This window comes from Alnus glutinosa, chromosome 1 (assembly GCF_958979055.1).
Source record: "Alnus glutinosa chromosome 1, dhAlnGlut1.1, whole genome shotgun sequence".
NCBI classification, from domain to species: Eukaryota; Viridiplantae; Streptophyta; class Magnoliopsida; order Fagales; family Betulaceae; genus Alnus; species Alnus glutinosa.
Genome location: NC_084886.1, coordinates 40,546,097 through 40,570,180, shown reverse-complemented (window position 1 = coordinate 40,570,180; position 24,084 = coordinate 40,546,097). Strand labels below are relative to the sequence as shown.

At 35.0% G+C, this 24,084-nt stretch overlaps 1 protein-coding gene and 1 long non-coding RNA gene across 4 annotated transcripts; one reads left to right on the top strand and one right to left on the bottom strand.

The window, feature by feature from the left end:
• Positions 1 to 12,778: 12,778 nt before the first annotated feature.
• Positions 12,779 to 13,460, bottom strand: LOC133873033 (uncharacterized). 2 transcript variants are annotated; one of them, XR_009901103.1, is made up of 3 exons: positions 13,346 to 13,460; positions 13,216 to 13,250; positions 12,779 to 13,072 (listed from the first exon to the last, which is right to left on the bottom strand). It is a non-coding gene; the product is annotated as an uncharacterized LOC133873033 (long non-coding RNA). The 2 variants fall into 2 exon arrangements; XR_009901104.1 differs by having other exon boundaries at positions 12,779 to 12,996.
• Positions 13,461 to 20,360: 6,900 nt separating this feature from the next.
• LOC133881242 (uncharacterized) lies at positions 20,361 to 23,751 on the top strand. 2 transcript variants are annotated; one of them, XM_062320180.1, is made up of 9 exons: positions 20,361 to 20,615; positions 20,838 to 20,944; positions 21,179 to 21,351; positions 21,652 to 21,745; positions 22,135 to 22,246; positions 22,346 to 22,434; positions 22,799 to 22,884; positions 23,106 to 23,170; positions 23,301 to 23,751. In XM_062320180.1, the coding sequence occupies exons 1-9, from the start codon at positions 20,405 to 20,407 to the stop codon at positions 23,408 to 23,410; spliced, it is 1,047 nt and encodes a 348-aa protein (XP_062176164.1). In that variant the 5' UTR covers positions 20,361 to 20,404; the 3' UTR covers positions 23,411 to 23,751. The 2 variants fall into 2 exon arrangements, with proteins under 2 accessions (XP_062176164.1, XP_062176160.1); XM_062320176.1 differs by having other exon boundaries at positions 20,832 to 20,944.
• The last annotated feature ends 333 nt before the right edge of the window (positions 23,752 to 24,084 follow it).

The following is a 24,084-nucleotide window of genomic DNA, read 5'->3' as shown; positions in this document are numbered from 1 at the left end:
TGCGGCCAATTGGGATATAACCTCAACTTTTTGACATCTCACCTTGATCAGCTGATCGAATGATTTTTATGTATTTATCTAATTGTTTTTTTTTACTTCAGCCTGAAACTTTTTAAATTTTTAAAATGTTTTAATATTTCAACGCATTAGATGGTTCATGGTTGAACAATTATTACTGTTTAAATTATTAATAATTTAGACAGGAATTTGCCGGAGATCCAATCCAAACGGATGAACTCATCTAATGGAGAATGGTTATCGAGAATAACGGACAAAGACTAAGAAACGAGGTTGTTAAGGTGGGTGAGCTTATGGTGACCATGGGCAGACAGATCACTTCACGATGATGTTAACTCCGTATTGAGGTAGGTTGGGTGAAAAGGAAATGGAAGAACAATTAGGACTAGCTTAATTAGATGTCATTATGGCAGCAAAATTATTAGTAATTTGCGAATTTATAAGAACAAAATTACTTCAACCTATGTAACAGCTGGGGCAAATCCAGATTGAAATAGGTTGGGTGAAAAGGAAATGGAAGAACAGTTAATTAGGAGCTTAATTAGATGTCATTATGGCAGCAAAATTAGTAATTAGCGAATTTATAAGAACAACAGCTGGGGCAAACATACAGAAGGTGGAGAAGCCGGCCGGCTTCTCCTTGTTTTGTGGAAAATCTGCACCAGCTTAGTGCATTAGTGGTTGTTGGAGTGCTTTGACAGAGGAATATATTGTACTATAGAGAACAGGTTTTTATGGTTGAGCAGCTCAACCTGCTCGTTTTTTGTTGAGAAAAGGCTATCCGAATATTGATTAATTTCATGTTTTTCACTTTTCTATTCTTTTAACTGATAAAAAAATAAAAAAAATAAATCTAATAAATGAGCATCATATCTTTACGTTTGAAAAAAAAAAAAAAACCTGAGTAGTGATTTAACACGATAATATTAGAGCTGAGGTTTTAAGTTCGAATCTTGTGTTATTCATTTACTTCTCATTTCAATTAAAATTGAGTTTAAGCCAACACGTGAAGATCAGTGTTAAAGTATTTAATTTAACATTATTAGGGTTTGAAATTATTTAGGATTTATGTTTAAATATTATAGTGAGCCCCCCGTTGTTTGAAAAACTTAAGTTAATAAAAAATAAAAAATTTAATACTTTAATTAATATTCTAACTATTACTAGATTATGCCTAACGGCTGTTATCTTCCTTGAAAATTTTAAATTTTAAATTTATAGGTGTGTTTTGGTTGATTTGAAAGTAGGATTTCTTTTCTTGAGGTTAATAGTAGAGTAGGAGAGAGAGAGAGAGAGATGTAGTAGCTATTTGATGTTCCATCCAAATCTGTTCATAGGTTTTATTTTTTTTATTTGTATTTTTTTTAGGGGATGGAAGGTGGATGGAGTTGGGTCAAAATAATGATATTAAAGATTAAAAAATAAATAAATAATGGGGAGGAAAGAAAGAAAGAAGGTCACAATCAAATTAGGAAGAGTAATTAAGTATGCACAAGCAACTCCACCATAATCACCATTCTTGGCTGATTACGTTTACAACGACATAATGTAAGTACGTACGATGTTTAATTTAGTCTTAAGACACATATTATTAGGTGAAGAAAAAGGTTTTAAATAAGTTCAAATTAAGGCAAGGCAGCAATAGAATGAGGTCAAGCTTTGCGAGCTTAAGCTGTAACAACGTGATCGAGTGATCAACAATGAAAACAAAACAATATTGCATACATCTTCGTAACGTAACATTTACATGGGGTCTCCGGTGGCGGCGCCTCTGACGGCGCCTCCGAAGCCGGTCCCGATTTTGTGCTTCTTGTTTTAGGGTGTTCTATTTCGTTCTTTTAGTATTTTCTCACAGTTTGTCTTTGTGATGCTTATTTGTTACTGGACTATTTGTTGGCTTAGGTGCTAGATCTGCCCTCTTCTATTTGTGAGTTGCACTGTAAATGTGAAGAGTGGCTCATTGTTGTCCCTGTAACGATTTGTATTGTTCAGGTTACTGTTTCAAGTCAGATTTATCTGGCTTAAGGTACTGGGGTCTTGTACCTCTTGTTTTTGTCCTTGTCCTGAGACTTTATTTATTAATATATGATGGCATATGCTATTTTGTTTAAAAAAAAAAAAAAAAGACTATATTAGCTTGCCTTAGAACAACATTGTAACCACTTTTCTAAAACTATTAAAACTATTAAAGCATTGTAGCCACTTTTCTATAGCCGTGGGCAAATTAATTATTCGATTGTCACCCACCGAACACACACCGACGCCACCAAACCGTATTCGGCCGCCTATTGTCTAATTAAAAAATTGAAATTCTAAATAAATTTTTTTTTTTTTTTAAATATAGTCGGGTCGGTAAACTGTGGAGGTGTTATTTTCTTCGGGTGTCGACCCGACCCGAAAGTATCTAAATGGTGTCGGTTGACTCGTTATCAAAACGACACCGTTTTGATAACTAGTAAAACGACACCGTTTAGATGCTTTTTTTTTTTTTTTTTTCCAAATTTAAACTACTAAACCTTAAGTTCTAACAGCCCCACTCTCAGCCGCTCCTCTCTCTCTCTCTCTCTCTCTCTCTCTCTCTCTCCCCCCTTAATCACTCTCTGTCTCTCTCACTTTCATCTTTGACTCTTCAACAATGTTCAACTCTTCAAGATTCAATCTTCATCACCTACGTGAGTCCACTACGTACGCTGAGCAAGGTAACTTTTGTTGCTAAATTTGTTGTTAGACATGTTTATAATTTGATGATAAATATTTGTTTTTAACTTGACCATTCCAGTTCTCTGAGACTGAGAGTCTCTGGCAGTTTGTCTCGGATGGGGTCCGGCAGTTTGTAATGTTTGTTTTCTGTTTAATTTATTCATTTAAAGAAAAAAAGTGAGTGAGAAAAGGAAAATGTTAGATTTACAACACCAATACAACAACTGTACAACAATCCCTCACTTGAGGGTGGGTCCCACATACTGGGGCCCACCCTCATGTGAGGGGTTGTTGTACAGTTGTTGTATTGGTGTTGTACAAGAATCAAATCCCGTGAGAAAAATTGTGTATTGAACCATGGTGATAAGTTTACTAACTTAGATGTCTTGCTTGGGCCCAGGATGGCATTTTATATTTTGATATTTGGACCTTGTGTAGATTATGGATTTTTGTAATTGTGCCCACGGTTTACTCCATTTGCCCAAAAAAATTGGATTTAGTAGAAGTTTGCTCTTTGTATATGGAAATGAAATTAAATGATTGCTTTGTTGTAATAATAAAAATCTATCCAAAGATTTAGCATTTTTTTTTTATTCAGTGGTTTTGCTTAGGGTCTGCCATATAGTTTAGGTTTTATAACTTTTGAGATAGAGTTAATTAGGAGCTGCCAAATATTTGTTCGTTCTGCCATGATATATTCTTGTATGGACAATATACTAATGCATTAATGCTTGCTGTTTTGAGAATGATGCACCTACTCTTGGTCTTAAAGGTATACCTACATCAATAGGTACACATACATCTTTTTCATCAATTACTGCTTCTTGTTATCATTATCTATCATCTTTCTATTGATAATTTAATGAGTCTCGTAGATGATGATTGTGAATCTAATGAGTTTGAAAATGATAGATCTACTAGTTCTATGCCAATTCGTGGTGGACGACCACCATTCCCTAAGAAAAAAAGAACGAGAAAAGTTGCGAAGAAATCTGTAGTTTGGAAACATTTCACTAAAGATATAGATAGTACTCCCGAAGAAGAACCCATGGCACATTGTAACTATTGTGGGGCTTCATATAACTGTCACGCAAAAAACTATGGGACCTCTTACATATTGTACCATTTCAACACATGCAAAAAGTATAAGAGCTTAAAAGCTAAACAAGATAGCTCTCAATTAAGTTTACTTTTGTGTCTAGACAGACTCAGGGTGGTGATAGTAGTAAGAACTTAATGATTGTCAAGTATTCTGAAAAACTCATTAGGGAGACACTCTGTGAGATTATTATTATTAATGAAATGCCTTTTTCGACTATAGAGAGAATGGGGTTTAAAACTTGTTAGGGTTCTTAAGCCTAGATTTAAGCTTTCTTCCTGCTATACAATGATGAAAGATTGTGTCAAGTTATATCTGAAGAATAAGAACATAATGGAAACCGAGTTTTTGATAACTGGCCAAAGAGTTTGTTTGACCACTGACACATGGACTTCAATTCAGAATATGAATTACATGTGCATCACTGGATTGAGATAAAACAATATTTTGTGGAGTTGAGACACCAAGTGAAACCTTTGATATTTTAATGTAGTGAAAGGTAAATTCAGCAAAGTTTTCAGTTCTCTCTAAGATAGCGCAAGATGTCTTGGCTATTCCACTTACCACCATTGCTTCTGTGTCTGCATAATTAACATTGGAGGTCGCGTCATAGATTCTTGTCGGAGTTATTCTGTTTCGAAAACAGTGGAGGCTTTTATATTTAGTCAGAATTGGTTGAAATCTTCTTGGATTAGTGAGCATGACAAGTCAGATTTGTATTTGCCTAGTGTGGAAGATGAAGAGAGTTACAAGCTTGACTCAGGTAATATTTGTTAATTGTTTAAATTATTCATTTCTTTTATTGAAATGATTTTTACTAATACTTTAAAAATTGCCTTGTGGTAGATATTTTGTCTAATTCCATCACACTTGACAACGATTAAGGTTTGAGGGATGTACTTTGTTGAGTGATGTTTGTTGGAAGTATTTAGTAAGTTTTTTTTTTTTTTTGCATCTTATTGTGTTTTTACTTGATATTTACTTCATTATATGGTATTTTATTCCTTTTATTGATCATTAACTATGTTTATGTTTTGATTTGTTTAAATTGAATGATACAAATTGAAGGTAATCCAAGTGATGTTAGAGGTGGCTCATGGAATTTTGAAAATTGAAAATTTGAAATGGTTGTAATCGTATTGTTTAATTTGTTTTGCTTTCCTTTTGATTTTGTTGAAAATGGGTTGAATTGTTTGATTTGTTACAATGATTTTGGATGGAAATTAAAGTAGGCTCAAGGATGTGATGGTATGAATCGTATGGTAATCTATGATTTGATTTCTCATGCTATTTTAGAATAGGTTGAATTGTTACTAGTGATGATTTAACTATTCATAATTATTTCAATACCTTTTGTTAATGTCTAATGAATTCACTTTAGCGTAAATAAGTATTGTACTTAGAGACATGAAATTGCCCTAAAGGTTTGTTGATTAAAGCCCATTAAACATGTCAAGTGATTTTTAGCACAAATTACAAATGACTCAAATAGGGCCCATTAAACATGTCAAATTAAAACATTTTTTAGCTCAAAAAATCATTTTGGTTTGGCAAAAAAAAAAAAAAATCCATTTTGGCTCATCAAAATGGCTTTGCCCAATTTAAAAAGCCAACTAATAATCTTTTACCCGAATTACCCGACCGGCTAATTACCGACCCGACTGATTCAGGTAGAAACTCAAAAATAGGGTTTTCAACAGCAATTTACCCGATACCCATGCCTACTTTTCTAAAACCTTTAAAACTATTACGAAAAGAGCTAATCGAGGCTTCATTGTGGCCACTAAAATGGTTGCCTTAACAATGGCATTAGCAACGGCTCTTTTAAACCTCTTACAAAAGAGAAGTGCACATATAATATCCAAAACCAAACACACATCCAACAAACGATTGTGTTGACGATAGGGGTGTACATGCATGTAGATATTAACCGCATGCATCCGCTTTCCACAGATGCGGATGTAATTAGTAAAAACCATTATATGCGGATAACTGTTTTAAGGATGCGGGTGCGGTTATTAACAACATCCTTATACCCTTTATATTTACTATATATTTCTTATATATATATATATATATATATATATATATATATATATATATATATATATATATATATATATATATATATATATATATTATTTAATAAATTCACTAAAACGACATTGTTTTGGTGTTTAATACCAAAATGATGTTGTTTTGGATTAAACATAGGTTATGTTTACATTATTTTGGTTGGATATGTTGCTTTCTTATATAACACTTAGATAAAAAGGCAAAAGTAATGTGAAATCAATATAGTTTTAAAGATTATGACTTTTTTTTTTAAATGTGAAATCAATATAGTTTTAAAGATTATGATTTTTTTTTTTCTTAAAAAAGAAAAAGAAAAATTGCACTGTTGGTCCCTGTGGTATGCTATAATTATTTTTTACTCCATATGGTTTAAAAAGTTCATGGGAAGTTCTCGTGGTATGCACTAATTACAAATCGACCCCTAGCGTCAAATTCTGTTAAATTTTTTAACAGATTCCGTCAAATGCCACGTCAGCGACACGTGTCGCCAATAAGATGGCGACACGTGTTCATCTTAATAAAAAAATATAAATTTATTAAAAAATAAATAAAAATACTTATTTTTTTTAAAAAAATAAAAATTCAAAAAAAAAAAATAAACTGAACGGGTGGCTTGGCCACCCCTTTGGGGGTGGCCGCAGGGGGTGGCGCGCGGCCACCCCCAAGCTACAGGGGGTGGCCTTCGGGCCACCCCTGAATCTTCTAGGGGTGGCCTTTTGAGCCACCCCCAGGCCACTAGGGTGGCTGCGCGCCACACCCGGCCACTGGGGGTGGCCGCGCGCCACCCCCAGAAGGTGTCTGGGGGTGGCGCGTGGCCACCCCCAGTTGCCTGGGGTGGCCCGAAGGCCACCCCCAAAGGGGTGGCCAAGCCACTCGTTCAGTTTTTTTTTTTTTTTGAATTTTTTTTTATTTTATTTTTTAAAAAATAAATATATTTATTTTATTTTTTAATAAATTTATATTTTTTTATTAAGATGGATACGTGTCGCCATCTTATTGGCGACACGTGTCGCTGACGTGGCATTTGACGGAATCTATTAAAAAATTTAACAGAATTTGACGTCAGGGATCGATTTGTAATTATTGCATACCACGAGGACCTCCCATGAACTTTTTAAACCATAGGGAGTAAAAAAATAATTATGGCATACCACAGGGACCAACGGTGCAATTTTTCCAAAAAAAAAAGGCCCAAAACACTAAAAACAAATCTAAATTATTTTTAAAAACGTTTAAAATAAATTCTAATAGAGATCGAAAGAATGCCTAAAATACTAAAATAAACCAATTACCTAATATGCAAATAGTGGATAATAACAACAATAACTATGCGGATGCGGTTAGTAAAAACATGGTGCAGATGCGGATAGGTAAAAGTGGCATTCGCATGTACACTTTTAGTTGACGAAGTGAAATTCTTTGAATAACTTTTCAAAGGTAAAATACTTTGAGGCAACCAAACATAGGAAACCAATCCACTATAGAATAATAAAGAGATTACAAGTTTTTCACACTTGCAAAACCTTTGTAGTTGACACACCCTCGTACTAGACAAATGACCCATTTTCCCTCTACTACAGTAGCACTTTCAAAACCTTTGGACAATTATTCTACTTGATCTCCTCTACTAAAATTCCGATGGCTGAATGTTTGTGATTTGTATTTTGGTGTGGTTTGAACAAAACTCCAAGAAAGAGACAAGAACTAAGGCTTAGAAAATAAAGAACTTTTTTGGCACAAACAAACTAATGGCCTAAGCATATTGGAAGTCGTGCTTAATAATCCTTATATAACCCAAAGTGAAAATCTCAGTGTTTCACGTCCAACGAAACCTCAAAACCATGCAAGTAATGCAGCAGCGTTAGGATGACTTTAGGGTTTCACCTTTAAACAACGGTGATGTCAGGACGTCCTTGTTGAAGGGCCTCTTGAGAATCATTTTAATCAGGTATTTTCAAGACGGCTTGCTGACAGCCTAGCTTACAAACCTTTCTAGAAGTCCATTGAAACAGCTCTCGTCAGAACGCCTCGCTGATGAAGTTCTTTGTAACTCCATTTAAACACATCTTATTAGGATGCTTGCTGACACATTAGCTGACGAAGCTCTCTGTGGCTCTTCTAAAATCCATATTGTTAGGACAAACGTTCGAAGTCAAGGCTAAACGTTTGAACCTTCTTGTCCAAACATTCAACCATCAACAGAAAGTCTGTTTTTTAGTTGTTTAGTTCGGGATTAAGACTAATGTTAGGTTTTTTCAAATTTTGAGGTTGTGGAACCTTAAGAGGACTTTTCGGAGGAGCCTTATAATACAAGTGAGTAAAAACTCACATGGATACATGTTATTACTTTTCCTGCATAACATAATTATTTTGTGTACCAAAAACATGCATTGTTTACAACTCACATGAAATTATTTTATTAACTGTGGACTCTATTTTAGGAAAATGTGTGATTAATGTTGAGACAACGATAATGATGGGCTATGAAAAGCATACATGTAAAAGACGGTGAATATTAAATTGCATCGTATGACATGGTACACCGGTAAGTAGGGGTGTACAACCGGCTGCGGTTGCGGTTATTTGGTCATAACCGCAACTGCAACTGGGGTACCCAGTTATTCCCATTTCAATAACCTCAACCGCAACCCGTTTATCGGTTACGGTTTTTACCAACCGCTAGTTATCCGATTATTAACTGGATAACTGGTTTTTATATATTGTTGAATCTCTTCAATTTTTGGGATGTTGATTGCTGTTCTTTTCATGCAAGAGGCTGTTAAGGTATGCATTGATTTTTATAGCAAAAAAAGTTGCAAATTTAGCAAAAGCAGATACTGATAATGACAATTGTTTGAATCAAAGGGAGTGACCAGTGAATTCAGTGTTCCCAAAGCTGAAAATCGAACATTAGAAAAGTATCAATTCCAGTGGCTCTATACAAATGGGTTGCTTGCGATCATTTTCTCCTTTGGCAAACTTTTCACTGCCCTTAAGAGCAAAAGAGCAAGATCATGGTGATATGGCACAGGTAAATGAACTGAAATCTCGTGACTTTGTCAATTTACAAAAGATTGTCCTAATTGGGTCTAATTATCTTTTACTAATTATGGGTTTGGATATAGGATGGTTCTGTGGTTTTATTGCAGAATATGGGGTTCCCCTTATGGTCTTGTTGTGGTCAACATTGTCCTGCTCCGTTACAAAGAAAGGGTTCTTTGTAGTTTATGTTTCAGGTTAGATACGTAAATTACAAAGAACTCTTTCCTTGTAATTTATGTATCTAACCTATATTTTATTCATTTTTAAGACTTGGTGATTGATTTTAAATTATAAAATTATAATTATATATAATAAAAAAACTGGTTACTGGTTACCGGTTATCCAATTATCCGGTTGTAGTTATTTTCGGTTTTCTAGTTAGCGGTTGTTGGCGGTTCCCGATTATTTTCAGTTAATAACCGCAACACTTGTACACCCCTACCGGTAAGTGCAGGATAACAACCATGAGCTTACTATTATACAAGTTGTTCTTTATGGTCAAATGTTTATTTTTATAGTTAGCCTTGGATTCAATGGTTTTTGTGACTAACACAATCATGCTTGAGTGGTGATCACTATAGACGGACTTCACTAGTGGTGTGGGCCACCCGAGGTCAGACTCGGTTGAGCTGTTAGTGATGGACAATAGCATACAATATGCGGGGTACCGGTATTGTATTACAGATCCTTCAAGACAACGTCAACCCTACCTTGAAAGGGTTAATATCTTGGAATAGACCATACGGAATTGAGCTATAACATGATACTTTTGGTACAACATATATTATATCTATATTGCATTCATTATCATTTGTCAAAGGAAGTATCATAATAATGCGAATTATTACTCACTAAGTCGTGGACGTAAGCTTTGTATCTTTTCTACTTATGAAACATGTATTGTTTTATAGTTAGTTTTTGTGATGTCGATTTCAGAGTAGCGTATGGTCTTGCTAGAGAGAGTGCTCAGAATCATCTTTGAGGAGTTAGATCCCATTTGGCTAGTGCAGATGTGGAGAGGAGATAGTGAATCTCGCCGAAATATGCTAAATATTATCTTTATGCTTTATCTGGTTATGTATAGGATTTGACTCTTGATGTTGATGACTCGTAGATCTTTTGGTTTGGATTTGTATCTTACATTTTGAATACTTTGAGAGCTTCATCTATTTATGTTATAATGTTTTAGCTTACTCTAGCTATTTTTATTGTGATTGTAGAATTTAGAATTAAATCTTTATCTTTTAAGTGAAAGTCTTCCGCTGCAAACTCTCTTCAGAGAAGATGAGATCCCTGTGACTTTATTCTTGATAGAATAAGATTGGGAGACGAACCATGGAGTAGACTAGTAGTTAGTTAATTTCACTAGGGCGTTATAGTATGAATAGTTGGGCTTTTGATTGTGTTTTTTTATGTTGTAAGTATTATGGGTTCAGCTTGGTGTTTCTAGCCTGCTGGAGTGTTCTTTGTTGCTTTTGTGTTTAGAATGAAAAATCTTATCCATAAAAAAAGAAAAAAGAAAAAAAAAATGGTTTCTTTCCTGAACCGAAAAAAGAAAAAAGAAAAAAGAAAAAGTTATTGTGCCCACTCCTAACATAGATTGATAATCTTTCTTTCTGTTACAATCAAAGAAAATGGTATGATTATTTTTCTCAAGCTGTTTATCCGTACTAATCTGTTACAAAATTAAAGACATTTAAGATTTTAGGATGCTTGTCAGTTTGTATGAGAATTAGAGGAGAAGAACCATTTTCAATTGGCTTTTTTTTTTTTTTTTTTTTTTAATAATGTTTCTTTGTTGGTTGCTAACTTCATTTGTTAATTTGTCAAGGCTAAATGGATTATATGATGATTAATGACCGACATAGACAAAAAAGCATGTCCTTAACAAGCACATGTTTACACAAACTTGTCTTATTTGAATATTCAAATTTTCTTTTTTTATACAGATAAACATGTGCTTCTTCATGTTTAGAGTGTAGGCCATAAATAGTATGTTATTTATATTGGAACTATTGGCGTTGTGGTTCAATTTTTGAAATACTTGGTAGTTTTATCTTTTTAATTCTTGTATTTATAGCAGTTTGTTGCTTACATTTGTGCTTCCTATAGAGGTCATGTGTTGGGTAAATGGCTTCTAAAGATTTTTTCATTTCTTTTATTTTCATTCTTGAAACTTTTTTTTCTCTTTTTGGGTGCATTTTTGTTGATGACAGTTTGTTGAAGTTGTTGACAGTCTAAAGGACAATGAAACATTTGTTGTGTTATTTAAGCTTATTGTGATGGTTAAGGTATTATTGTTCATAAATGTTGAACCCATTGTTTTGTTATTTAAGCTTATGTTACTACTTTTGCATGTTTGATAATTCATTTGTTGTCCAAAACTTCATGAAATGAGCAAGTTAAAGCTCAATGGTTGTCTTAATTTTTTTTTTTTTTTTTTTTTTTTTTTTTTTTTTAGGGAAAATAAGTATTTTTCTTTTCTTATCACCCTATTGTTTATAGTCTTCTATGCAGCACGTGTCATTCTGCACGTGGGGCTAGACGAATGCAAATATTTGTAGTAAGGACACATAAGAATTAGGGACGGATGTTCTATAGTTGTCCTCGTTTTCAGATATCATTTGAACTGTCACTTTCAAACTAATGTATTCGATCTTCAAATTAATACACAATTCCTTGTTATTCTTAAAGAATATTGTATAATTGTTTAGCGTATTCTCACATTGCATGTTCAACACAAAATCATAATGGTGGTTTAATTTGTATTGATGAATGAAACAATTCATCACAACCATTAGGCCCACTACATTTTCCTCAGGATGAAGATGAACTTTCTCGAATTGAAGATGAACCAACGCATGAATGTCTAAATTTGCCTGAAGATGCAGATGAACTTGCTCAGATTAAAGATAACCTTATTGAAAATGAATCAAAGCAGGAACTTAGTCAAAGATCAAAAGAACGTCTACATTTGCATCGGGATGATGATGAACTTGATTATAGTTAATATGAAAGCAGAAATCTAACGGAAGATCAAAGCACTATTGCAATGTATTGAGTTGGCTATTTTGGAGTATTTTGTGCTATTTTGTTTTTTTTTTTTTTTCCTTTTCTCTTTCTTTTTGTTATTTTAAGTTTATGCTGCGATGTTTTTAGCATCTTTTTGTTGTTGTATCCAACTGGCATTGGGCGATGAAATCGGTGTAATATATGTTGCCCTAGCATTTATCAAGGAAGTAATTATAATGATGTACAAAATCAAGACTTTATTTGCTAATATGAATGTGTTAATGTGTTTGATTGCGATCCACCAAGATAGTACATTTAAATTTTTACTAAAGTGTAGCTAGCTAGTGTAATGCATTTAACCGTTTACGAGATGAACAATTACCCAAAACTTATTCAGTTTATCAATGGGTGGTTGACAGTGAGAAAAGTAGTATGAAGTTCCATTTGAGTGGTATTTTATCATTTGTTGCCTTTTGGTTGACGTGGCTTGTTTGATGTCACGATTTCATGTATCATGTGTAATGGAATGAAAATAACCATAATAGTCTTACATGACATTGAAACACGTAAGTTCACATAAATAAGGTACAAGAATGAGAACACGAGGAAAACAATGACAAATAAAATAATGAATTTAACTTATTTGTTAACTTCTTTCCTTGGATATTTTTGAAAGAGAAAAACAGTTGAAGGAGGAAATAATATGTAGTTGGTATGGTAACTTATTTACCATAACTCTTGAGAAAAACCTATTAAAATGCATGATGAATAAATACCTCTTGGGCCATAAAATATTAGTTTTGAACCCCCTTTATGTTTACTACAACTCAGTCAATTTCCTAAATGATAAAACATTGTTTATAAATTCCTAAGGCAATAACAAAGAAATTGCTTAACACCACAGAGTTCCCAAAATAACAAAGCAGTGGCAAAACCATGATCATTAAAGATCTTCAAGTTTCTTCACTCATAGGGCTGCGTTCCTCACTTGATATATGGGTTTGAGCTCCCATCCATACAAATATGCAGCATATGCCTTCCAATTTAAGCTTTATATTGCTCCATGGTAGTATCAGAGGCAACAAACAAAAGAAACACACAAAGTAGTATTAAACAGAATGCCCTCTGCACATTTCAACAACAAAATCACCTATATTATACATGGCACAAAAACTGAAAAAACTAAAATACCATAATCATGTCAAACACAGACACAAACTAAAAGAGCTAAAGCAAAGCAAGAATGCATTATGGATTAGAACACTTACCAAAAGTGAGAACTAGAAAATCAACCTTGAGATCCCTACAAATTATGACAAAAATATTATAGATGGTACCGACATCATTTTATACAATTCTTCTGTTATCATATGAAGCTCGAGTTTTCTTTTGTAATACCTGAGTAATTACCCTATTTTGAGTTCTAATTACATCGCCATGCGGAATATCAATTGCAGAAGGCAACAAAGCTTCATTTGTGTCCAGTACGTCTTCTTGCATTCCTTGGGAAGTCTTCAATTAAAAAATCATACAAACTTGTTAGTGAAAGCATTTAAAAAATATTCAAATAAACATAATTAAACACTAGGAACAAAAGCAACATTTTTTGTAACGACCCAAGGAAAAGCGTTAGCCACATCTATGCCATAGCCCCAAAAGAACTAGTCAATTTAAAGCTTTCCTAGAATCCATTATAAAACCCAGTTTCACCTAGTAACTAGGCAATGTGGAACTTAGCACTCATGAATATCTTTATAAACTACTCACTTTATGTGAGCTATTCATCTCTTCCTAATATAGGACTAGGGTGTTACAAACTCCTCCCCTAAAACTCTTGACATCTTCGTTAAGGCCACGTCATGCAATGCTCCAGTACCACATGACCTAGTGTTACTAGGTGGCTCTGATACCATTTGTAACGACCCAAAGAAAAACGCTAGCCACATCTGCGTTATAGCCCCCAAAGGACTAGTCAATTTAAAGCTTTCCTAGAATCCATTATAAAGTCCAGTTTCACATAATAACTAGGCAATGTAAGACTTAGCACTCATGAATATATTTATAAACTGATCACTCTATGTGAGCTATTCATCTCTTCTCAATATGGGACTAGGGTGTTACATTTCTTCTTATTCTTCTTCTTCTTTGGCATTTGTGTCACTTGGTTGGTTCTTTCTTTCTTGCGACTTCTTATTCACCACCACCTTTTCTACTTCAGACACATTCCTTCTTGATGGTGGTTCTCTCTACTTCAAACCACGAGGGGATTATGCACCTTATTACTTTCTACCATTGTACCATCAATGGACAATTTACAGGTAATAGATCCACCTGGAAGTGCTTGGAAGGTGGAATATGTTCACAACTTAAAACACTAAATCGTTTCGTTCATATATGAACGTGATTTTTCACTTTCATGTAATGGTCCACGTCATTTGAGGCAATTTCTGTTAAAACATGCATATCTTTGCACAAGTTGAAATATTTTTCTGCACTAGGGTTGCTACTCAAGGAATCATAACTATTAGTGATAAATTTATATTTTCGCTTTAAGTCTTTCTTTCATCGATTAAGGAAATATTTTTCTAGCAACCATGTGACATCAAATCTAGTCAGTACAAATACAACATGTTTGCACAAAATTCATCTTGATTCAAACAAGCAACAACTGCAATTCACTTCACATGAAGATTCATTATAGTAAACAGTGAAACATACATTTTTTTGTGTACGCATCATTAATTTCTACCCGTTCAGTCACTTGATAGGTACACATTGCACCTTTTCTTTTGATAAGAGAAATACTACATTATATCACCTCTTTAATCTCCTTTTGTAGTTTTTTGAACTTTGCAATGGTGTAAAGTTGTTAAAATTTCTTCTCAAAAGAAAACCTGTTTACACATGCAACTGTCTCATTAAAAGAAACAGAATCAATAACACTTTCATTCTCAACCTTCTTACGCAAAACGTTATCGTATTGATCCACAAATTTCTTCAATGTGGTTGATGAGTGCAGATAACCATAAAAAAAAAAAAAAAAAAAAAATCGTTCATACTTTCATTCTGTTGTGTGGTAGTCATTCCAGTCCAAAATACACTTTTAAGATATGCTAATACCCAACAAGTACACTTACTATATAAATCACACAACCATGCATTATCTCCCAGATTATAACAATCAAGTGATTCAAGTAGACTTCGCCAACTTACATCAAACTCATCATATGTGTGAGATTCATACACACAACTTCGTAAGGCACTCTTAATGGCATGATACTATGAATGTGATCCAAATTTTTCTTGAAGTTTTTTCAAAATGTGCCATAAACGAAATCTATGTCGATTATTTGGGAAAACTTTATTAATTGCACTTTTCATAGCCCTATCTTGATCTGTTATAATTGCACTTTGCGATCGTCTATTCATGCAGTTCAACCATGTCTCAAACAACAATACAAATGTCTTTGTATTCTCACATGATGTTAATGTCACTCCAAAAAGTATTGATTCACCATAATGATTAACTCCCACGAAAGGAGCAAATGACATTTCAAATCTATTAGTCAAGTACGTCGTGTCAAATGTAACGACATTCTCAAAATCTTAATACAATCCCCTATTTCGTGCATCGACCTAAAACACATTTCTCAACCTATAATCATCATCAAAATCTATGGCAAAGTAGAAACCATTATTAATTGCTTGTATCCTATTGAAATAGTCACAAAGAGTTTTAGTGTCTCCTGTGCCAAGCCGAATATGCCTTGATTTAGAAATAAAATTACGGCATTCTTTTTCTCAAAATGCAAGATACTCATATCCACCGCTTCAACTGCTAGTGAGTTATAACTCATACTCATACTTATTCCAGTTTTATCAATTATTAAAAGCTTTCTGTTAGCAGTAGAATGCAAATTCTTATGGCATCTAAAATATCTAACTTTGTTTGAGTAAGAATCTTGATTATGGTTAGTAGATACACTAGTTACATACCACTTTGTATCAATTAACCTTACATTCAAATTGGCCTTACACTTCTATCTAGTTGTTTGAATAGGCTTACTTGAGTTGGCTTTTCTATTGTCTTGACGAGCACATGCTAGGATGATGTAATGTGTATACACACTTGCATCCTCTTTTTTTTTTTCTTTTTTTTTTAAAAAAAAAAAAAAAAATCTTTTGTATTAACACAAAATGTTGTTGCTTTGCATATCTCATATAATGAGAAGAAAGTTCATCTAAGGAGTTAAAATGTCATTCCTTCCTTATTTTCCTCCACATTTTCAACTCCATCTATGAGCTTCAGATCGTACTTGCAATTGTCATCGTTATCTTCCAACTCTACATCATATACAGTTTCATTTCCAATTATATCAAAATGAATAAAACAAAGTTAAGAGGAAACAACTATGAATAATAATATTCATTAATATTTGAAGCAAAATTAAATGAAGAATGAAATGCCTAATATACCATTTTGAGGGGCAAAACATCGTCAATTGTCAGCTGTCTCAACGAATGATCATCTTCGTATTCATTCCTCAAGACTGATGGCCACAAGTCTATCTATGAGTTGTTGAACGAAAACATCAAATTAGTTAATATAAATAAAAATAATAAATAAATAAACAAAACTAGACTTCTATGGCATATAATTTTTACTTTTGGTACTTTTTCTCGATTTATTTTAAAGTTACTGGGGCTCTAGATGTGGCATAGTAAATCATATATTTGTTGTTGTATAAACATATAGCCAAAATTATCAAAGTTTTCTGATTTTGTTTCCCTTATTTGCTTTTATAATAGTTATTTGTCAAAGATATCATGATATATCTCTATCTTAGCTAAAAAATCATCCTCCCTAGTAGAGGTAATTATGTTTCTTTTGCATTCCTAAGTACCCATTCTTTTTCTTTTTCTTTTTCTTTTTTTTTTTTGTTTTTTTTTTCAAAAATAAAAATTTAATTTTTTTTAAGTACATCAACAAAAGATTACAACAAAGAAAAATATCGGCCTAGACGAGTAATTCTACATGTCATATAAATGTTTATCAAGTGTCCATCAAATAATGAAGTGGCTTTTAAAATCACTATTGAGCATGTGATTTATCAAATAATGATTTTAAAAGCCACCTCATTATTTGATAGACATTTATATGAGATGTAGAATTACTCAAGTTGGGCAACCCAACACAGAATCCTGAAATAACGACATCAGTGTAGGTAAAAAATAAAATAAAATAAACGGGAATGCAACAAATAAATGATGCGGCCCTATATATATCTGGTGCAAAGACCAAGAAAAGTGGTTGTCACTAAAAGCGATTTGGTGAGGTACACCACAAATGGCGCAGCCAGAAGGTACAAGAAGGACCTCAAACCTCGAAAGGGCTGAAAACCTAAACCATAGCCAAGCAAACAAAAAACTGCAGTAGCACACCCAAAGGTAAACCACCACAGCAGAGAAAACACTGATAATAATTAAAACGAAATCTAAGTTGAAGAAAGCTTTAATAGTCTGAAAAAAAATTACAGAAAATAAATAAATACAAGCAGAAAATCATCATCAATCGTGGTGGAGTACGGAGGAGAGTGGCGGCGGTGACCAGTGGAAAAAGAAACACCATAGGAGGCAGCATGCTCGATGGAGAGCTATCCAAGCGGCGGAGCGTGTGCAACGTGCTCCAGCGAGTGAGATCCACTCATAGTGGCGTGCAAGCCACGCTCTGATGAGAGGAGGTCCGATGGAGGCGCCGCTGGTGTTGGCCGAGGCGGAAGACGATGGGGAACACAGTGGTGGCGCGCGTGTCAAGCAAGATCTGGCAGAGGAAAGTAGATCTAACTTCGAAAAATACGATCTAAAATCATTGACAAATCCAGTTAGAGAGACAGTGAAGGAGGGAGATAATCGATGATGGTAGTAAGGAGAAGATAAACAAAGCTTCCAAAGATGTAAATAGGACCTTTGAAAGAGTAGATAGAGCCTCCAAAGAGGTAAAGAGGGCTAGAGAAAACTCTAGCTGGATAGGGGCCTCAAAGGAGGCATGAGCAGAGGGGAAAGGGTGGAATAGAGGAAGAGAAAGGATAAAAGAGAAAGGGGAAGAGAAGCTTTGAGCAAAAGCTTCTCTCCACCTATATGGTTGTTGTTGCAGAGCGTTTATCAGGAGAGAGAACGAAGGTTTTCGGTCTCTACTTAGAAAACTTCAAGTTTGCACAATATCTCAATTGATTTCTAAGTACCCATTCATAATTTAAAGAGTAATATCTATTTTTTGACTTAACCCTACTAAATACAGATGGGAGAAAAATATTCTTGAGGACATTATGGAGAAAACATAATATCTATTATGTTTGTTATGGCTCTTCAGATGCACATGTTAATGCATGCACATTACAAAGTGGAAGTGATGGAACCCACACTTATAATAACCCATACCATGGAATTGGATTAAAGGAAATGAATTGTAAAGAGCACCAAATGAACTAAAAACACTCAACCCATTTGTATTTATAACATCTAAAGCGGGGAAAGGGATCTACAAAAATAAAAAGTGAATCTCAGCCATGATGCTCCCATATCTACTTGACAGCCAAATGGAACTAAGATTCTAAATCTGGGAGTTATTAAAATCCAACAAACTCAAACCCAATTTCTCACAAAACTATTTCCCATGTAAGCCTCCAAAAGATTCATTTCTTGCCCACTTTCTTGCTTGCTTCCCCAGTATATAATCATGGACCAACTTGTCAATCTTTACTCAGCTTACTACACAACATTTGTTGACTGGCCAATTTTCAAGAACCGCCCCCTTAAACCTGAAAACTTTTTATCCTTCTCTACCGTTATGTGAATTTTCAGAAACGTAACAAAGACAGAGAGAGAGAGGAGAGAGTGAAGATGGGTGGTAATAAGAGGAAGTGTGAGTTTGAGATTGCATTTAAGAGCACGCAGCAGAAGAGAAATGTTGTGGCAGAATATGCAAATGATAAGGGAAATCAAAATGAAAAATTGAAAAAAAATAAAAAATAGAGAAAACCTTATCTCTTTTGATGGCTGGGCTCGTCGGCGGTGGTGGTGTTTCGACTAGGCTTGTTGGAGCTATACGGTGTGAATAGACGGAGATGGAAACGTCATGGATGGAGACGAAGATGGGTCGTATCTGGTGGATGGGTCGTCAGAAATGGTGGTACGGTGGATTGAGACCTCTTAGTACCTTTTGGCCAAAGATGGAGATGGATGCAGCTAGTGGCGGTGCTAGTTGGTGGTCGACGATGCTTGTGGGCAGCTAGTGGGTGGCAATCAGTGGGGTGGACGGAGGGATTTGTGGGAAATAATTTTTTAGGAGATTTAGTTTATGTTTTCGTATTTCATGCTGGTTTTGAAAATTTTGAGCGTGGCATGGCGTGGCCACGTGAGATGGGATGGACTCTAGAGGGACTCCCGTGCACTGTGTAGAATAACTCGGAGGGGGTGGTGGAGGGAGGCATCCTTCCATGGCAGCCATAATAAGTTTTAGATTGGAGAGGAAATTATTTTTTTGGAAAAATTACAGTTAAGCCCCCAAAAATTGCCAGCCGTTTTGCAAGTAACCCCATGAACTACCAACGCTTGACTCCGTCCTCCCAAACTACCAAAACGTTTCAAAAAGGCACATTTTGTCAAAATATGGCTATAATACTTCTGCCATGTGTCATTTTTTCAATTAAAAAAAAACAAAAAAAAATTAAAAATTAACATGTTTGGGTGCTCATTTTTTGATATTTAAATTCAGCTATAATTTAATGAGCGAATTTCGAGGCAAAATAAAGTTAAAATAGATATTTGGATGATTTGATTTCCTGAGACAAAATTAGAAAAAATTGACTAAAATCTGATTTTTTTTGAAAAATTGCGAATACCAATAAAATTTGTTTTTAAAAAAATAATGCACCCAAACATCCAATTAAAAGACTAAAAAACCCAAAAATTTTATTTTTTTTAATTTTTAAAAAGAAAATAGGTGTATGAGGGGTGACTCCGACGCCACCTCTGGGATGGGGCGTGGCCACCCCCAGGGGCTGGGGGGGTCGGAGATGGCACTCGGCCACCCACAAAATGGGTATTTTTGAAACACTTTGTTAGTTTGAAGGCTAGAATTCAAGCGTTGGTAGTTTATTAGACTACTTGAAAAATAATTGGCAGTTTGAAGGCTAAATTGTAATTTTTTTTTTTTTTTTTTTTTTTTTTTTTTTGGGACTGAGGGGCAGTGGCTAGAGAAGTTTCAATTTAAAATTTCTATCTAAATTTTAGATGGCACTAAACAAATGCAAATGTCGTAACCCCTATAATCTTATTAAATCCTTCTAAAGCCACGTGTAGTTTCAGCAATGGTGGACTAAAAGTCTCCATCTCTCGCTCTCACAGTACACATCCTGCAATCTTAATACTAGCTACCGAACTTGCCCATTTTGTTCAATGGGAAGCGTTGCCTGTGCCGCACCCATTATCACCACCACAGCCGCACCACAGACCCTCGTTGCACATTTCTCAAAGCTTCATTGTTTTCATATCCCACCGATCCGTTTTCTCTCGAAACGCTCAGCCTCGCTCCTCAGAAACCCCAATTTCGTCACGAAACGCTCTTCGATGGCCACGCCTCTCGCAGTCAATGCTTCCTCCACCATTGGTCCCCCCCTCTCTTTCTCTACTCAATTACTGACATTTTGATACTCTTTTAAGCCATTGGTTTGAGAAAATATTTGATCGTGTTAGATGATCTATTATTCAATTTCGTTTGGTTGTAACTTTTCGTCCTTTTTTTTTTGTTTCTTGGTAACCAAACAGCGACCATTAGAGTGTAATTTTTTGCCCTATTGACCGTTTGATTGGTTGTGTGCTGAAGGTGCAGCAAACGAAGAACTGGAGGCTGCGTCTTCTGGTTTGGTGGGCGAGAATGACCTCCTGATTGTTGGACCAGGAGTTCTTGGTCGCTTAGTCGCAGAAAAATGGCGGGAGGTATTAATTACAACAATCCCATTTGATTAGGTTAAATCATTGATTTATATTTATTTAAAACTGGTTTTAGAATCTTTCTTCGTTATGGGAATTCTTTTGCGTGGTATATGTTGGAAGAGCATTTGGGAATTCTTTGTTTTGCATTTGGAGGTTTAGTTTTTAGAAGTAGCAGAAGCTTATTGTGATTGCTGCTAGGAAAAAATGTTCAAATTGTGAGGGTATTATGTTGAGCAGGAACACCCAGGTTGTCAAATATTTGGGCAAACAGTTACCGCTGATCACCATGATGAATTGATTAAGATGGGGATCAATCCGTCTTTGAAGGGGACTAATGTCACGGACCGGTTTCCGTATGTCATTTTCTGTGCTCCTCCTTCACGAACTTCGGACTATCCCGGCGATGTCAGGTGAACTTAGAGAATAATTACCTACCGAGTGCTCAATTTAAACTACCTTCCTGATATGAACATGGATGTGTTTTTGGGTTTACTTGTATATAAGATGATCATTTTGGTGCTTGTTAGGCCTAGATATCAGATATGGTATATGTACCCATTGTTTTTGTGGCTATATCTTGGGGGTTAGGTGCTAGAGAATTGGGTATAATTTTCTTGAAGAAATAAAAATGAAATTCTCTAATTCTTCCTACTATCAACTCATCTGAAGTTGTGTTTTTCCCTTACTGGTTTCGGCTGTGTACTAAGCAGGTTGGCTGCATTGAACTGGAATGGTGAAGGTTCTTTCTTATTTACATCAAGTTCCGCCCCATATGATTGCAATGACAATGGACTATGTGATGAGGTGTTACATCTTAACATAATACATTTTTATTTTCTTTTAATGATTAAAGTGGTTTCTGTTCTCTGCATTGACATATGGGTTTGCCCTCTAAGAACCTGTGATCAACTTTCCTTTGTGGAGTAATGCTATACCTACAACTCTTTTACAACTTACTGACATGTGTTAGTATGTGATTAGAGCTATGTCAACCACTAAATTCTTTTTTAATATCCTCCAATCACATGCTAACACGTGTCTATAAGTTGTTGAAGAGTTGTAGGTCTAGCATTTTACTTGTTTTGTGAGTAAGTGAATGCATTGCTCATGTTGCCTTTTGTGACCTAGTTTACAAACTTGTTGGATGTAGAGTGTTTTTCATGTTGTAATGTGTTAATATTCTTCTTGAGCAGGACACCCCGGTTGTACCTATTGGGAGGAGCCCTAGGACAGATGTCCTTCTAAAAGCAGAAAAAGTAGTGCTGGAATACAGCGGGTGTGTTCTTAGATTGGCAGGACTTTACATATCCTTTCTGATTCTTGAATTGTGAGAATTTCATTTACACTTCTAGGAGAAATTTCAATGATTTGTTATGGATAGGATTAAACTTAACTATTTACACAAAGCAGATAGAGGTGCACATGTTTATTGGTTAGAGAAAGGGACTGTTGAAACTCGTCCAGATCACATCCTGAATCTTATACACTATGAGGTGACAATGTCTTTCTTCTATACTTTATTATTCTACTTCAGGAATTATGTCAAAATGATTCATTTATGCAGATTCCTTCTCCTTTTCTTGTAATCATTTCTTCAATTTCTTTGGGGGCGTAATTTTTTTTTTTTTTTCTGACAAGTTATCTTAATGGTACAGTCACTTTGTTTTGCTTTCTGCATTTTGATATGTTAAAAATATATATATATATATATATATATCTTTTGAGTTCCATATGCCTTATTGCATTGTCAGCACATTTCCTGTCGTTTTTGCATTCTTTATTGCATCATTGCGCTATAATTAGCAGAGCTGACATAAAAATACCGGTAATGTTTTAACCTGTCTACTTTCTTAACAGGATGCGGCTACTCTTTCAGTTGCAATCTTGAAGAAGAAATTTCGTGGCCGGATTTTCTTGGGTTGTGACAATCATCCTTTATCCAGGTATTTTTTCCTTTGCTATTGTTATTTGACTTTGGGGGTCCTTGACAACCTTTGTCCAAATCTTTTTCATCACAACTCTTGTCATTTCAGTTTTCAAAGACTCCTGCCCGATCTTTGCCATGTAATTTGTGATATAGCGCCAATGAGATTGTTCTTACTAATCACTGTGTTATTATTATCACTATGGGACTTCCTCTGACGACCTCAACTTTTCTTTGCAGGCAGGAAGTAATGGACTTGGTTACTAAAAGTGGAAAATTCAGCAAAAAATTTGAGGGCTTTACAGGTAGGCCCTCGGGCCTTTACTGATATTTCGAACTAAACCTTATTTTTTGTTCCTCTGATTTTGATAGGAACCTGTAATTTGCTCTTAGATATTCTAAACTTACACTTAGTTATATGTCTTGTTTCTGCAGGCACTAGTGACCCTCTGGGGAAGAGATTGAACAACTCGAAAACTCGTGAGGAAATAGGATGGGAGCCAAAATACCCAAGCTTCTCTCATTTCCTTGGAGTATCTGAGTAATTGCTCGCATATCTTCATTATTGGCAGCAAATTTAAGCAAGGGGAAAAAATAAAAGAAAAAAACTAGATTTAGCCATTGCATAGAAAGCTTGGCCACGAAGCTGCTGACATGTAAAACTTCAGTAGTAGATACTTACCAGCGTGACGGTGTCCAACATGTACAGAAGATTCATCACACGTGCAAAACTCACCAATGGAAAGGATAATTGTTCTTCAGTGCATATTCAGTTTGATATGAACTATTTGATTGATTGTAGGCAAGTAGATATCTCTTGTACAACACCTCAGTTCCACTGGTTGTTTTTACATTTAAGTGATGTTCTCCGTGAACGTTTTTGCCATCTTTTGCCTCAGAAATATCTTGGAATTATTTGACTCTCTATTGGTCGTTATGAGTTGTACCCATCGAGAGAGAGAGAGAGAGAGACTAACACAAAGACTGCTTCCTTCCTGGATTGGAAGTCTTCCTAGTTGTCAACCTTGGGGCCTCTAAATTTATTATGCTTCAACCAATTAGCCTTCCACAAGGTGCAATGCGTCCTTCAAGAACGTGACAGTTGTTGGCAAGCAGAGAACATCGTATTCTAATGGATTCATATGGTATTAAATTAGTCATTAAATGAATAGGCAACGAAGTCGAAGTCGCCCCAACTCTACTTCTTTTGGGCCGGCTC

Bases quoted from the DNA above. Each gene is read 5' to 3' on its own strand.
- LOC133881242 (XM_062320176.1), top strand. From the start codon at position 20,405: ATGGGAAGCGTTGCCTGTGCCGCACCCATTATCACCACCACAGCCGCA. The intron at 20,945-21,178 runs GTATTAATTACA...TATGTTGAGCAG, and splicing joins TCGCAGAAAAATGGCGGGAG to GAACACCCAGGTTGTCAAAT. The intron at 21,352-21,651 runs GTGAACTTAGAG...TGTACTAAGCAG, and splicing joins GACTATCCCGGCGATGTCAG to GTTGGCTGCATTGAACTGGA.